The sequence below is a fragment of the Somniosus microcephalus genome, chromosome 26 (assembly GCF_052327205.1).
Source record: "Somniosus microcephalus isolate GS21.2 chromosome 26, FLI_Smic_1.0, whole genome shotgun sequence".
In the NCBI taxonomy this organism is placed as follows: Eukaryota; Metazoa; Chordata; class Chondrichthyes; order Squaliformes; family Somniosidae; genus Somniosus; species Somniosus microcephalus.
The window spans coordinates 26,672,713-26,688,348 of NC_141012.1; the positions used below are offsets into that span (position 1 = coordinate 26,672,713).

Sequence of the window (15,636 nt, forward strand, 5' to 3'; positions counted from 1 at the left end):
AGGGCAGGGGAGTTGTCCCAGTGTCCTGGCCAAGATTTATCCCTCAAAACAAGTCAGTCATTCATCTCATTGCTGTTTGTGGGACTTTGCTGTATGCCACACCTGCCCATCTCAGAACAGTTGCTACACTTAAAAAATAATTTGTTGGTTACAATGCATTTTGGGACTTTGAGGATGTGACAGGTCCTATATAAATGCAAGTCTCTTTCTCAGAACCTATATATCAGCTGTTCTCAACTTGATATACTAGCTTATAATGCCTACACTACAACAGCGGCAACACTTCAAAAGTGCTTCATTGGCTGTAAAGTGCTTTGGGATATCCAGAGCTCGTGAAAGGCGCTATATAAATGCAAGTCTTTCTTTCCAAGTTTAAATCAACAAATTTCAGCATTATCTCATTACAATAATGCAAAGCCAAGAACACTTTAGGTTGGTACAAAATGTGAAGTACAACTGGTCTATAACATACTCTAGTCACTTTCATGGATTTTCTGAATTATATTAAGCGCTTCAAGATTAAACAATAACATCAAGATTAAACAATAACATAATACCTCAGTACAATAGCCCCTATTCTCATTAACTAGTTAACTTGGCATCAAAAGCCAAATATTTTAACTTGAGACGCTACTCAGTATTCAATCAGATTTTTTTCCCTGTGGGAGGGAGAGAGTAATGTTAACCTAAAGCAATAAAGTCTGAAACAAACTGACATGTTCGAATTTAGTATTTGAAACTTGAAATATATATTAAGTCTCTTTATAGGTTTACAATCTGTGGAAAGTTTTCATTTTCCTTTTCTTCCACAAACATTCCTCCCCTCCCTGAAAGCAATGACTCCTTGCTAGGGTACGAGTCTATTGGCACCATTCTCTAGTTTTTCACCCAATTGGCCTTTCATATTTGACTTTAAACAGCGAGTGTTGGCAAGCCAACTCACTCAGAGGTGGGGAAAATCACAGCAAAGCCCAATATCATACAATATTCACACATGCACATCCAGTTAAGGTCAATGGATATGAATCAGAAGCAGAACCCTAAATCACTTTTCCTCCCCATCACAGAGGCATTTAGGTCAATTTATAGAGCCCCTTCAAGCAATTTGATTCTAGTTCCTACAGATTGGTAATTTAGCTGGCATTCTCAATTACTGCCTTAACCTGCCCCATTGTCAAGTTATATAGCAAAACTACATGCAACATTTCCTAATGATGCCAACCTTTTAAAATGCAGTTGCCAGATAGGATGTTACCAACTGGATTTCCATATAACAAGGCTTGCAACACTTAACTGGTGGACTATCTTTACATGTAAACTATTGGAATTTAACATTTAAAATCTTCCCATTTAAAAACATGATTCACATACTGAAACCATTCAATTTGGCAAGTATTGCACTATAGATTAAACCAGGAAGGTTTCATTAAGCTGACATATTTTGATGAGTTTGTATGAGCCTTCAATATAACTTTTATTCAAGTTCAGATTTTGCAATCTTCTTTCTCTATGAATAACCAGTGTCCACTTAGGAAAGTAGACTTTTTGATTTACTTACTGTCCTCCTTGAAGCAGCCAATATATGTTTTAGGACTATTTTGCTTTACAACTAAATTATGAGAATGATTTTGATATACTAAACTGCCATTGATTTTGGCAGCAAAAATTATTTAACTGAAAACTACCATTCTACTTTAAGAGTCATGGCTACATTTGGCAAACTTCCAAACTTTCAACAGGTCACTAAAGCTACAGGTCTATAATCCATGATAATCTTAATCTTCACTTGCATCCTAGATATGAAGTACACACTGAAAGCAGGAGTACCAAAGATAATGTTTGATAACTACTTTTAATTTACATTTATCCAATGCATTTAAAGGCAAATCATAAATTCGGACTGCTATATTTATTCTAGTGCACTCAAATGTTTATTTCATACCAAACCTCTGGTGAGGAAATATCCAAAATTATGTTTGTCTTTGGAGGCTAGACTATGTTCTTTAATGCTCTCAACTTGCATTTTTGCAGTTATTTTTTTGAGTTTTATACTGCGGTGGGAACCAAGTACTTAGTGAGATCTTTAAATGAGCAAATATAAACATCCTGGTTAAAATTGAAGCCGACAGTAAAGGAAAGTGTATTCATAATAAAAAAGCATTCCAAGTGCTATATTGAGAGAGATCGTGCAAGTCACTTAGCACTACAGACCACCATGTTCAAATGCCACTGTAACCACACAAATCATTGGAGGAGAGGTTGGAGAGTGTTAGAAATGAAGAGTTTAAACTTCTAGTTCTGCATCATATCTAATAAAAAGAACCCACCTCCCCCCAAAAAGGCTGTGAATTTAACTATACTGTTTACCGTTTCTGGAAAGTCAGTTGGGCAAGATTAGAAAGTCAGGAATTAAGGCAGCCAAATCAATTAAACGGTATGTTGTGCCTGACCACATTATCTAGACAAGCTAATAATTGTGCCTGAACAAACCAGTGAGTTTCCTACAGGTGTTAATGCAATTGGTTTGGGCAGATGTGGTTTGTCTGGTCTGGCTTACCTGATTATCAGTACAAATTGCATCCGCTGGTAGTGAATTGCACTACAGGTATATCTATATGCTTACTGCTGTCCCTCAATCCTTCTCATTCTTTCTCTGTAATGCTGCAAAAAAAGGGAGTCAATTTTTAATTTAGAATCTCCTCCTCAGTAACTTTATGAATGGGGATCGTGGATTGAGGTCGACAGGAGTGATAAGCGTCAGTGTTTCACACCAACAGTCAGTGTTTGGGGGGGGGGGGGGGGGGCCTGTCCGTGTTTTCTGACAATCATCAGTGTGAAACAGGCTCCTCTCCCTTCAGTGTCGCTCCTACTCAAATCCTGGAATAATGGAAATGAGGGAATTCTTGCAAAAACAGGCATTCCTACCTATAGTATTCAGTGGCTGGACTCACCTCCATTACTAGGATTCAATCAGCATCAGGCTGCTGAATCCAAGTCATTTATACAGATTAGAAATGGAACTCCAACACTAATCCCTCAGGCACTCTACTTAATGCTTGCCTCCACCCCATCACTCCATGAACAAGGGCTCACAGCTTCCTTCCTTCCAGTCACTTTCTTACCCATTTCCAGATTTTAGTTTCCAACGTCTGTAGCAGCCTTTCATAAAGAACTTTATCAAAGGCTTCCTGAATATCTAGGTAAATGGAAGCTTATTTTGCCCTTAACATCCAGGCATAACATTTTGGAGGAGCAGATGTATTCATCACAAATTAAGGCACAAGCTGCTCTTTTTTACAGCCATTAATATAATGGATAGAAAATTACAAGCAGCTTGTGTCTGAAACTGTTATTAGCACTTCTTGCCAAAGTCTTCGGCTCAGCTACTGAAGAGTAAAATATGCCATCTTACATCATTCACTTGAGAGGTCACATCCTCAAACATCAGGGTGGGTATTCTCCTTCTGAAGTCATAGGGCTGGATTTTATCAGCCCTGAGGAGGCGGGTCTGAAAGAGAATGTGAGCAGGTCATGAACCCGCCTCCATACAATCCTCCCGGGAGTCGGGTCCCCGATTTACGCAGGGACCTGGCTCCTAGCGGCGGGAATAGGATTATAGCCACTTAACAGGTAGTTAACAGGCAGTTAAGAGGCTTTTCCCAATTTTTCCACTGCTGTTGCAGGCTTCCCGATGTCAGGGAACCCCGCCAGGGTAAGTGAGGCATGCTGTGGGTCTGTTACGTTGGTGTTTGGATGACAGCTGTAGAAGTGGTGTGAAGGATGCAAAGTGACAATGGTTAGTATCAGGGGTAAGGAAATGTTATGAAAGTAATTGTGATTAGAGGTTTCTGCAGGTAACAAACTGTGAAGTGTTTGTGTAGCCTCATCTCATCGGGAGAAGTGACAGATGGCTTCTGCAATCTCAGCTGCCACCTGTTTTATCCTAAGGAGAGTGTAATTGGAGAGCCTGGGTGCAAGGACTCACCTTTGGACAGTGATCATCGGTGTTTGACAGCACCTCAATGCTGTCAAACACTGTCAAATCATCTGTCAAACAAGTGTGGTGTATATGCCTTTAAGAAAACCGGCTGATGAAGCGTCATCAGCTGAAGTCATCTGACACCGACTTTCCCTTAATTGGCCAGCAAGCCCACAGGGCAGGCTTAACAAGGCCAATCAGGGCAAAATGGCATTTGTTCGTCAGACGTCGTGGGCGGGACTAGAACCCGGAAGGCAGCAGTCCTGCCCCCAACTCGTCTCGGTAAGTAAAATCCAGCCCAGTGTCTGCTTTTAATAGATTGTACAAATAATCCATTCCATTATTTTACTAATTATCAATGTAAGACTAATGTAGCTAGTCTATCATCTTTGATTATAGATTCTATATTAGTTTGTTTCCAATCCAGCAGAATCCATTCAGCATTTATTGACTACCTCATGATGGTTAGCAGTTTAAAAATCTTAATAAACCAAGATAAATACCATCTGACCCTAGGAATTTGTTCTTTGAAGCCCTTTAAAGCCATCTAGAATCTGCAGCATACGGATGTCAATGTAACTTTACTTTGATTATCTCGATCAATGAACAGTATGTTGCTAGAGAATACTTCAAGGAAGTAGTCCTCGAGTATGTTAAATATTCTGTTTGCCCTCAATTGCATCCCTATTAGTATAATTTAAGGTCCTAAAATCTTCCTTGACGTGCTTTTATATTGGAAGAGTGTCTTGCTTATTTTCAGGTTCCTCTTTTGTCCTCTGACTAACCAGCTCTCAACCCGTTTTCTTCAGTACTCCTTATCTCCATTTCCTTTATTAATTTCACTCACTTAACGAGTGCAGTACTAGCCATTCTACTAGCCCTTCCTCTTGAGCTGGAACAACTCGCCTAATCAAGTCCAGTCTATCTTTTCTATTTCACTGACCGATGACGACTCATCTACCAACTCCAGCACTAGACATTCACCTTTAATAATCCCCACATTTATCTGTACTGTGAATTTCTGTACTTTCCTCTCCAGGTTCATAAAACTTGCCTTCTCATTTCATGATCAACAGAGGTTTGTTACAACTTTACCCCAATCTTTAACACTTGCCTCTAGCATGTGTCCACTTCTCAGAGCTCACATATCTTGAGTCTCAGTTTTCACAAAGACCCATGTGAATTGCTAACCCAATTCAGCAGCACTAATTAAAAATAACTCATTTCAACTGAAGACTAGAAATTACATTTCTTCCATTCATGATCTTGAAGTCCAAACACATCTCTCTGATGTAGTAGAGATTGGATCCGGTCATGAAACAATGATCATCCTGATCCATTTCTCTGCTCAATATAGCTCGAGACCTTACTGAATCCAGAACAAAAGATGGATTTTTTCTCTGCAACCTACTAAACAATATTCCACCCCTAGGAATGCACAACTGATGAGTGACAAGCAGAGCCAAACTGAGGATTTCCACTCTTCAACCAAATTTTGCATCATTGGCTAACAATGACTTTTCACTTAATATTGAACTCCAAAGAAACAGAGCAAATTTTCATTAAGTACACAGCATGACATCGCAACTAGTTTTGAGATAGACAATTCAGTGAAATTACAGATATTGGTGTGCATAATTGAGATGGAACTTATAAAAAAGCTATTTTATAATAAATAACACTTAGATCCAACAACTGGATCCTTTTTTACTGAATGATACCAATCCCACTTCATTCTCAGCATTAAGCACGGGTATAATCAACACACAATTCCTTACATTACAAAGTGTTGAAATTTTAGCAAGTACAATTCTCGTTCTACACCACACATTTCCACTAGGAAAAGGGAAAAACAACAACTTCAGAGTTTAGATCACAGCTATAGCAATTTTTATTTCAATAAAAAGACATCCTGAGTGAACATTTATTAAAAGTTGTGACTTTTCAAAATGTTTTGTAATTTAAATATTCTGTATTGTCAGTATAAAGCAGCTCTTCAATTTTATGCTTCTTTCCTTTGGGAATTAAACATAATTCAAACGATTAAATCCCACTGATTAATGTCAATACTTTATGGATAGAAATGTACCATTTCACTTCCTACCTACAATGGACTGCCTACCTTTACTAGGAGCACCACTTGCCAATGTCCTCAGAAACCCAAGAAATGGACGGAATTAATTTCACCTGGATTACTAGCTCATGTCCATTCCCAATAGATGCACACGTTACAGCTTGTACAATTTTTGTTTTGAACTAATTTCATTCCCCCCCCCCCTTAGTTGCTTCTTTAATAAAAATGAAAAAGATGACATTTATAAATTTATGAAATGGTGATACTCAATTAAGCACATTTGCCAACATTCATGGAGCTGTGTAACTTGCATATAGCTAGTTTACCATTTTTCAAGGCTGCAAAACATAATAAATTTTATACCAGTTAAGTTAATCAGCAGTGGTCGGGGGAAAAAACAAATTCCCATCTGTCCAGTCACACTCAGGAACTTTGATTTTTACAAGGTCAGCCGGATGAGTTGCATCAGGAAAATGGGAAGTAAAGGAACGACAGCTTCAGCATTACACAATTTTACATCCTAAATGTAGGATCAGACTTTGTGTGTCGACCATGAATTAATACATTTTTGGCTGAGATAGACTCACCATTGTACTCCTCACAAAGCCAGGATATACCCTGCACAGGAACTGCTGGGATGTATTTGTATCTTCCTGTCGCAGCTTAACTGTATGATGAACAAGGCCAATGAAACTTACACTGAATACAATGGGACTTGTTTTGATATGCTATTGAATTTTGACTTGTGTATTTTAGTTTAGAAGCAAACCAAGAATAATTCTAGAAGTATCTCATTCAGAAGCATCTCATTCAGAAGCAAACTAAATAATTCTACAAGGGTCTCATTTACATGAATGGCTTAAGAGTATATGTGATATGATTTGGGAGTTTATTAGATGTGACCCCAGCTCAAAATTTATTCCAAATGCCAAATACAAAAGAACCATCTTTGGAACTGAACCAACACTTACTTGTCAAGGCAACTCCAAAGGTCAAACAATTTCCAGGCTTTGAAAAGCTGTAGGTTTGTATTCATACTTGCCAAAGTGGTGCGTCATTTTAGCACAGACCAGAGAATTCCCTATACAGCAGGGATATTTTCTCAGTTTTATAGAATTATACCACAACTGCACACCCATCAGCTTACAAGCAGTGCTGGGACAGTTTGGAGCACATCAGCTGCTAGTCTCGGGAAGATGAGAGCAGGCAGCAGAAACAGTGAAGTAATGCCATATCCCCAATTACTGCCAAGCTCATCATCAGGAAACTTTAAAGAAACTCATGGGCAGGTGGCATTTTGCAGAACAGCCTTTTTGCTGACCCTTATGGGATGAAGCTGTTCGAGTGCACCAGCAGATGATAATTGGTAATGGGCCTTTACAAACATAAACACACAAATAACACTCTCGGCTACAATCCTGTGTCAGTTTTGGACCCTTCTGGAAATTACTCTTCTATATCATCTTGGCCTTCCATGTCATCTTGTTTCAGCCGAGACCCCACTCCATCACCACCTCAGTTGATATTAAGCCATATGACGTATGTGCCATGTCCATGTTAATAGTCCTGTAATTGCACAAGTTCTGATTACTTCTGTGTTAGTCACTTGGTGTTGAAAGATGAAAACTAATATGCTCAATGGACAGTGTCTGAGTCAGTGCTTTTGTCAGGATCTGGTTCACTGCTAAACAAGTTAGCATCACTCCAAAGTAAATCAGTGTTCTTTTTAACACTAGAATTTCCTAGGCCTCTACAGTTTCTCACACACCATTCCCCATTAATGACAATCCCCAGTGATCATCCAACATAGTGTAATCATCAGCAAAAGATTGGACAATCAATTTAATTTAAATCACAGATCCTCAGTGAATTCACCCAGATCCTCTCAGTGAAATAACAATTACTACACCTCAATCTCATCCATGTCTTTCCAGCCTAATTAACAATTACCAAATCTTAATTTTTGATGGCTCCAGCTTTAGTTCATCTATTGGCGATCAAGGCCTTATAGCCTCCTATCTCAAATCGAGCTACTTTGCTAAAGCTGCCTTGAAGAAACTTGGTTTTTTCTTTGATACCAAACACTTCTTTCCCCCCTCAATAACTCAGCCTTCTATAAAGTCCAAGTTTGAAAAAGACAAATACTAGTCCCATATCTGGAAAGGTTCTACCATTTCTTTCAGTCATGAAACAGTTACATGAATATTGGTTAGGCCATCCCTCAAGGGGAGGAGATGGGAAAATTGGATAGGATAAAAGTAGTTAAATATATAATGAACACCCAGTATAAACTTATATTGTATAACATGCAAGCTGCAATGTATTTAACTAAAAAAAATTCAAAGTTTAAACAGTCTTGTGATACATTAGCATCCAAAACTGATGATTCATGTTTTTTGAGAATCTGTGTAATGAAATGAGGCAGTGTTTGGCTCCCTCAGTGATTTTTTATTGTCCAAGTCTGAAAGTAGGTGGATGGTGTACTCATCTAGTTGTGTGTTCACTGCTTTCTTACAGGCTGTTATTGATCAAAACAAAAAACTGGTTTGTGGAGGAATTAGTAGCATGATCACTGCCTTGTACTATGAACAAAGACCACTTGTTCAAAGCAAACTCAGAAGCAGCTATATAACTAGCCTCGGTAAAATATTGAAGCTGTGCACTATTTTCCTCCATCCCCCATTGTGAAGAATGAATCTTTTCAGTCACAAAGAAGTCTATGTATAGAGTGATGAAATCAAACAGCAACCCATCAGAGTAACTGACTGTATAATTTCAGTCATTCCAGGTTCTCCCCCCAAAATGGAAAGTAGTATTCAACTTTAAGCACCGTGGTACCCTGGGTGTAAAATGCAGAAGCAGTCTCAAATGAACACTTTTGAGATTTGCAATGTCACATGCAATTTAAACGGACTCACTTATTTAAAGTAGTTAATATTGAGACTATTTTTAGGATGAATGTTTTGTTCTTTGGTACAGAAATATAGGTAACATTTACTTTTTAAATAGTTAAGGAAGAATTTTGACCTGATTGCACCTTCTCTCTCACCTGCACCTTTCCTTTAATTACATCAATTAATACAGTACATGCCCCAAGGTAGATTCTGGAAAATTCCACTTTTAAACCTATGCTTTTTGTTTGAATCCTCACGTACAAAAACACTTAACTAATTTCATTCTGGAATTTGAGATTTCCTGTTGGCCAATCTTAGCTGTTGGACAGTTTAGCATTGGCAATGTTGTTCACTTAGAATAACTGAAGTCATTCTGTGGATCACACTTTCCTAAATGTGGATTTTGATAAAACTGGAACATTTATAGGAATAACCACAGCTCATTTTAAAATGCAGGACTAATGTTATTTTACAAGTTCAAAAGACTCATTAAGAATTAGTATTTCACACAAGAGTGCCTAAACTCACCGTCACCAGTGAAATATTTTGTTCATTGTAAGGGAGCGAAGCAGAGGCACTCCTCAGGCGAGATATGGCCTCACCTAGAATTTTCCATGTGCACACTGCAGCAGGTGAGGCATGGACTCACGAGCCAGACAGTGACCCCATCAGCAGCAGCACCGTCTACGTGCCAGAGGATGATCTCGCTACCCAGCAACTCTTCGCCTCCAACGACAGCCTCATCTATAAGCAAGAGCCACCATCAACCAGTGTACAAAATGTAAATGTGACGATTTCCAGGCGGGACATGCTGCTCTACATCCTGGCTCCACGTTGGAGGGACTGAGTTATCAATGCACTGCAACGCCGTCCCTCACCTCTCCACTCATTCATAATTTACAATCGCTAACATGGAAGATGATTAATTTTTCTGCAATATTTAAGGCACAGAGCAGCCCCAAGCTGCTCAGGAGTTTTCCTTCTCCCTCCCTCCTTACAAGGTTGGCAGTGGGAATCCACAGGAAGGGCCCATTGCCATGATATAGCTCTAAATTGGTTAGGCACGTATAGCTGTGCATCACCTATCAAAAAGATCACCAGCCACCATAAGAGTAAGGAACTCTACAAAGCATGACAGTCTGAAGACAGAAAGATTATCGACAACGCCCCAACCATTAAATGGCAATTCACATTGTTCAGTCATGCTCTGTATTCATTTTTGCAACATCCAAGAACACATGTAGCAGGAAAGAGAAACAACACTCCGTAAACCACTAACATTAATGTTACTATTCAAATACAAAATGTCAGGTTAAAAAACATAAAATGTATCTATATTTTATGTAAGTGGTAGCAGGCACATCAATGGAATTAAAAGCAAATACCTAAAAGGTGCGTTTACACTGCAAGTTTACTGTAAAGTAATTCTGACTTTGTACAGACATTAAAATGACAGTGTACGTTTGAAGTAATGGCCCCACCTGACTCTGGAGCAAATCATAGCCCAAAGCTAGAGCTCCCTGGGCGTACAGAATATTGCAAACTCAAAGACCTGGAGAAAAGAATAGCAGAACTTTTTTCTACTGGGTACAGACAAAACATATTACCATGAGGGGGAAAGAAAGGGCATCCAAACCTAGAGCTCCCCGAGTGACTTAAATGGAATTAAAATGAAACAGAAAAGGGGTTTATAATACAGTAGAATCAAGCAGAATACAGAAAATGCAGAGGAGAACTTAAGAGGGTCAAAGGGAGTTTGAGAAAAGATTAGCAGGTAACATAAAAGGAAATTCCTTTATAAAATGTATAAATAGTAAAAAGATAGTTAAAGGAAGGGTGGGTCCCCCTTCTGGTACTGATGATTCTAATTCCCTGAAGGGTGTAGTCTCACACCACTTTGGCTTGTTTTTGGTGTAAATCCAGTGCAGTGTAAAATCTGGTTTACAATATACTCAGGTTGCACCCTATATGGACACTTAGTAAAACTACCCAAGCCCAATTTAAATGCTTAGATACCAGGGACTCTGCGCGAGAATTTTAAAAAAAACTTGAGGGGACTCTACCCATATCCGTATCCAGATATTTGCAAGGTTTTCTCCTAGGCAAGCCTGCTGTTCCAGCCAGACAGGGAGGAGTCAGGCAATGTAAACACTGTTCTGCCCGGCTAGGATTCAACTTCGGACCAGTAATTACACTGTAAATGCACCCTTAATATTACTGGTAAGCTACAGTAAAAAGTGGATAATTGCTCGTAGAAACGTCATTAGGCAATGCAATTATCACAGCCATAAAAAATCCCCCAGCATATTCAAAAGGTTGATTTTAGAATTGTACTGCAAACTCCATACACCTCTACTCACTGTAAAAAGCCATTGTACAGAGGGGAACACCCAGTTTCACTCTGGAGTGAGGTTTAGCCTTTTCACCCCCATCTAGGAGCCTGGCAATCTAATATGATACACCCTGATGGGCACACATTTAATAGTTACATTACTGAATCAAACACTTTTTCATATCGTTGTACATTTAATAGATAATTAATTTGAGGAAATCAGGTCGACGGACATATCCTTATCAGCAATAACGGTAACAACGCAGTATCTTACTGCAACCAATACAAAGGCAAAAATACTGCGAATGCAGAAAATTTTAAATCTGCATAGAAAATGCTGGAAATGCTCAACAGGTCAGGCAAAATCTGTGGAGAGAAAGTTAGTGTTTTAGGTCGGTAACCTTTCATCGGTAACATTTTCCAGTTCTGATGAAAGGTCGCCGACCTGAAACATTAACTTTGTTTCTCTCCCCACAGATGCGATCTGACCTGCTGAGTATTTCCAGCATTTTTCCTGTTATACCCGGTTGTTCAAGGAATGCGATTTTGGCCAGTGTCCCGCAATCCAGAATGACTGGTGAAACCGTTAAAAATGACAACATATTGCATTTTGCTATTAAAGTCTAATGTCTTCCAAACAGTTTTATTAACGTGTCCCGAAAAAGAGAGTCAGTTATTCTAAAAGGTTAAAAAAAAGTGGACAATGCAAACTTCACCACCACGTATCCGGAGACTACAAAGAGCGCATCTGCGAGGATTGACTGCATCAAGCGGGAAGTTAATCCCGCAAGAGTCGGTTAATACGAGCTCTACAACCTAACGGTAACAATATTTAAAAAAAAAGTTTATACCCACTTGAGAGAAACAAGAAAAAGAAAACATGTTTATTTGAACTGGACAACTTAGCAACTAGCGATATTCGCGCTGGACAACGTCCATTCTTGTTTACTCCGAAAACAAAACGCCTACATATACATAAATATATATAATATATACACACATATATATATTAAAATACAATTTTGATAAATAAACGGCGAATTGCGCACAAATTAACTTCCCGAACTTCCCACAGTCTCCTCACTCCCACATCGAAGTATCAGAGTGTTTTAAAATATAGATGAAAACTGCTTCTTGCTTCACATTTTACTCAACGATGGAAAAAATGGCGCGTTTAAATATTTTAAGCCAAGAAATAGAAGGAACCCCCTCACCCCGAGAAAATGAACCTGTCGAGGCGCAAAACTAACGGCGCTGAGTCGTCGGGGAAATGTCAAGCTCGCTCACTTGGAATCCGGCACGCTCCAGGGAGAGGAGAAAAATAAATCACACACAATGCAAAATATAGAGTAATCACACTCAAACACACATGTGCATTCCCGTTGAGAGCAAGTTTTCACACCAACAAAAATCTTTTCAGGTTGTTGAGTGCCGGTTACTTACTCTCCGCCAGGAGGATGAAAAGCCCGAGAAGCCGCGACGCCAACGGCACTGCCGCCATCTTGGAAGCGGTGGCTCGGGCGGGGGGGGGAAGGGAATGAGTGCGCCTGCGCAAAGGCCGCGGCTCCACCAGCAGGACGCAGTTACCCGAGCGGTACATCACCATAGCAACCCCTGGAGGATGCTGGCTGCTTTATCTCAACAAAGGTACACAAGTGTAGACAGAGTGAAGTATCAGAGTTTTAAAATATAGATGAAAACTGCTCAGTGTCCCAGTCCAAATTTTAGACATGCAAAAAAAAGTAGCTCGAGGAACATAGAAACATAGAAGATAGGAGCTGGAGTAGGCCATTCGGCCCCTCGAGCCTGCTCTGCCATTCAATGAGATCATGGCTGATCATCCAAATTCAGTACCCTGTCCCTGCTTTCTCCCCATATCCCTTGATCCCTTTAGCCTTAAGAAATATATCCAACTCCTTCTTGAATATATTTAATGAATTGGCCTCAATTGCCTTCTGTGGTAGAGAATTCCACAGGTTCACCACTCTCTGGGTGAAGAAATTCCTCCTCATCGCTGTCCTAAATGGCTTACCCCTTATCCTTAGACTGTGACTGCCCGACCATCAGGAACATCCTTCCTGCATCTAATCTGTCCAGTCCTGTCAGAATTTTAAAAGTTTCAATGAGATCCCCTCTCATTCTTCTAAACTCCAGCGAGTATAAGCCCAATCGACCCAATCTCTCATCAACAGCACCTCATCTTTCCATTAGGCACTTTACAGCCTTCTGGACTCAACACTGAGTTCAACAATTTCAGACTACAACCTTGGAAAAAACACTGCGGATGTTGGCATTCTGAAATTTTAACAAAACGTAGTCATCGACCTGAAACGTTAACTCTGTTTCTCTCTCCACGGATGCTGCCTGACCTGCTGAGTATTTCCAGCATTTTCTGTTTCTTTAATTTCAGATTTCCAGCATCCACAGTATTTTTGCTTTTGTAACTTTTCAGGTCGTTGGCCTTCAGAACTGGAAAAAAAGTTAAGAGATATTAACAGGTTTTAAGCAAGTACAGAGGCAGGGAAAGAACAAAAGAGAAGGTCTGTGATAGGCAGGAGAGATTCAATGTCAAAAGCAATGATGGTGCAAGGCGAAAGGAGATGGTAATAGGACAAGTGCAGCAACAAAAGATGGGTCTGGAGCAGGTGCAATTGGCAACAGCAGAATCAACAGCTGCCATCTGAAAAAACTGGGAGCAGTGGTTGTAGTCTGAAATTGTTGAACACAGTGTTGAGTCCAGAAGGCTGTAAAGTGCCTAATGGAAAGATGGAGGTGCTGTTCCTCAAGCTACTTTTTTTTTTTGCATATCCAAAATTTGGACTGGGACACAGTGAGCAAGTAGAATCACAGTTTCAGGTTTCACATGTTTGTTTTGCTTCTGATGAAAATTCATTAAAAATCATATTAATCCTAATAAGCAATATCTCCACACCAAAACCCCCCAGATATGTAGGAAATACAAGACAAAAAAAAATTAAACTTTTGCTATTCGGTTGGTACTTAATATCTAGACAGCATGCTTATAAATGGGACGGCAGACTAAAGTCCAATGGGTGACAACATAGAAGAAAGCAGCAGGAGTAGGCCATTCGGCCCCTCGAGCCTGTTCTGCCATTTAATGAGATCATGGCTGATCATCCAAATTCAGTACCCTGTCCCTGCTTTCTCCCCATATCCCTTGACCCCTTTAGCCTTAAGAAATATATCTAACTCCTTCTTGAATATATTTAATGAATTGGCCTCAACTGCCTTCTGTGGTAGAGAATTCCACAGGCTCACCACTCTCTGGGTGAAGAAATTCCTCATCAGTCCTAAATGGCTTACCCCTTATCTTTAGACTGTGACCCCTGGTTCTGGACTCCCCCACCATTGGGAACATCCTTCCTGCATCTAGTCTGTCTAGTCCTGTTAGAATTTTATAAGTTTCAATGAGATGCCCTCTCAATCTTCTAAACTCTAGCGAATATAAGCCTAATCAACCCAATCTTTCCATACGTCATTCCTGCCATCCCAGGTATCAGTCTGGTGAATCTTCGCTGCACTCTCTCCATGGCAAGAACATCCTTCCTCAGATAAGTATAATAATAATAATAATAATCATCAACTTTATTGACATTGTTAGTGCACAAGTGCAGTACAACGAAATGTAGGCTTGCGGCTCACGAGAGTGTACATTTTGATTAAGACATTTAACATTCAACATTCATTTGGGTTGTAATACATAAACATAAACATAATAAAGTGCAGAATAAACATAATAAACATAATGTGGTGACCAAAACTGCACACAATACTCAAGGTGTGGTCTCACCAAGGCCCTGTACAACTGCAGCAAGACATCCTTGCTCCTGTACTCGAATCCTCTCGCTATGAAGGCCAACATACCATTTGCCTTCTTAACCGCCTGCTACACTTGCATGCTTACCTTCAGCAGCTGGTGCACAAGGACACCCAGGTCTTGTTGCACTTCCCCTTTTCCCAATCTATTGCTGTTCAGATAATAATCTGTCTTCCTGTTTTTGCCACCAAAGTGGATAACCTTGCATTTATCCACATTATACTGCATTTGCCATGCATCTGCCCAATCACCCAACCTGTCCAAATCATACTGGAGTTTCTCTGCATCCTCCTCTTCAGCACACACGCCCACCCAGCTTTGTGTCGTCTGCAAACTTGGAGATATTACATCTAGTTCACTTGTCTAGATCATTTATGTATATTGTGAACAGCTGGGGTCCTAGCACTGATCCCTGTGGTACCTCACTAGTCACTGCCTGCCACTCAGAAAAAGACCTGTTTATTCCAACTCTTTGCTTCCTGTCTGCCAACCAGTTCTCTATCCAAGGCAATACCTTAC

The 15,636-nt window shown here is 39.8% G+C and overlaps 1 protein-coding gene across 2 annotated transcripts in view; it reads right to left on the reverse strand.

The window, feature by feature from the left end:
- jam3b (junctional adhesion molecule 3b) overlaps nt 1–12,827 on the reverse strand; it is an 86,515-nt gene extending 73,688 nt beyond the window's left edge. The window contains exons 1-2 of one of the 2 annotated variants that reach the window (XM_085967994.1): nt 12,723–12,808; nt 2,558–2,661 (exon numbers count right to left, since the gene is read on the reverse strand). Coding sequence is in view for 1 of the 2 variants with exons in the window: in XM_085967993.1 (XP_085824119.1) it covers nt 12,723–12,780 (58 nt within the window). In the remaining variant the exon portion in view is untranslated. Of the gene's footprint in view, nt 1–2,557; nt 2,662–12,722 lie in introns of both variants that reach the window. The other variant, XM_085967993.1, reaches the window with a different exon arrangement.
- Between the last annotated feature and the right edge of the window lie 2,809 nt (nt 12,828–15,636).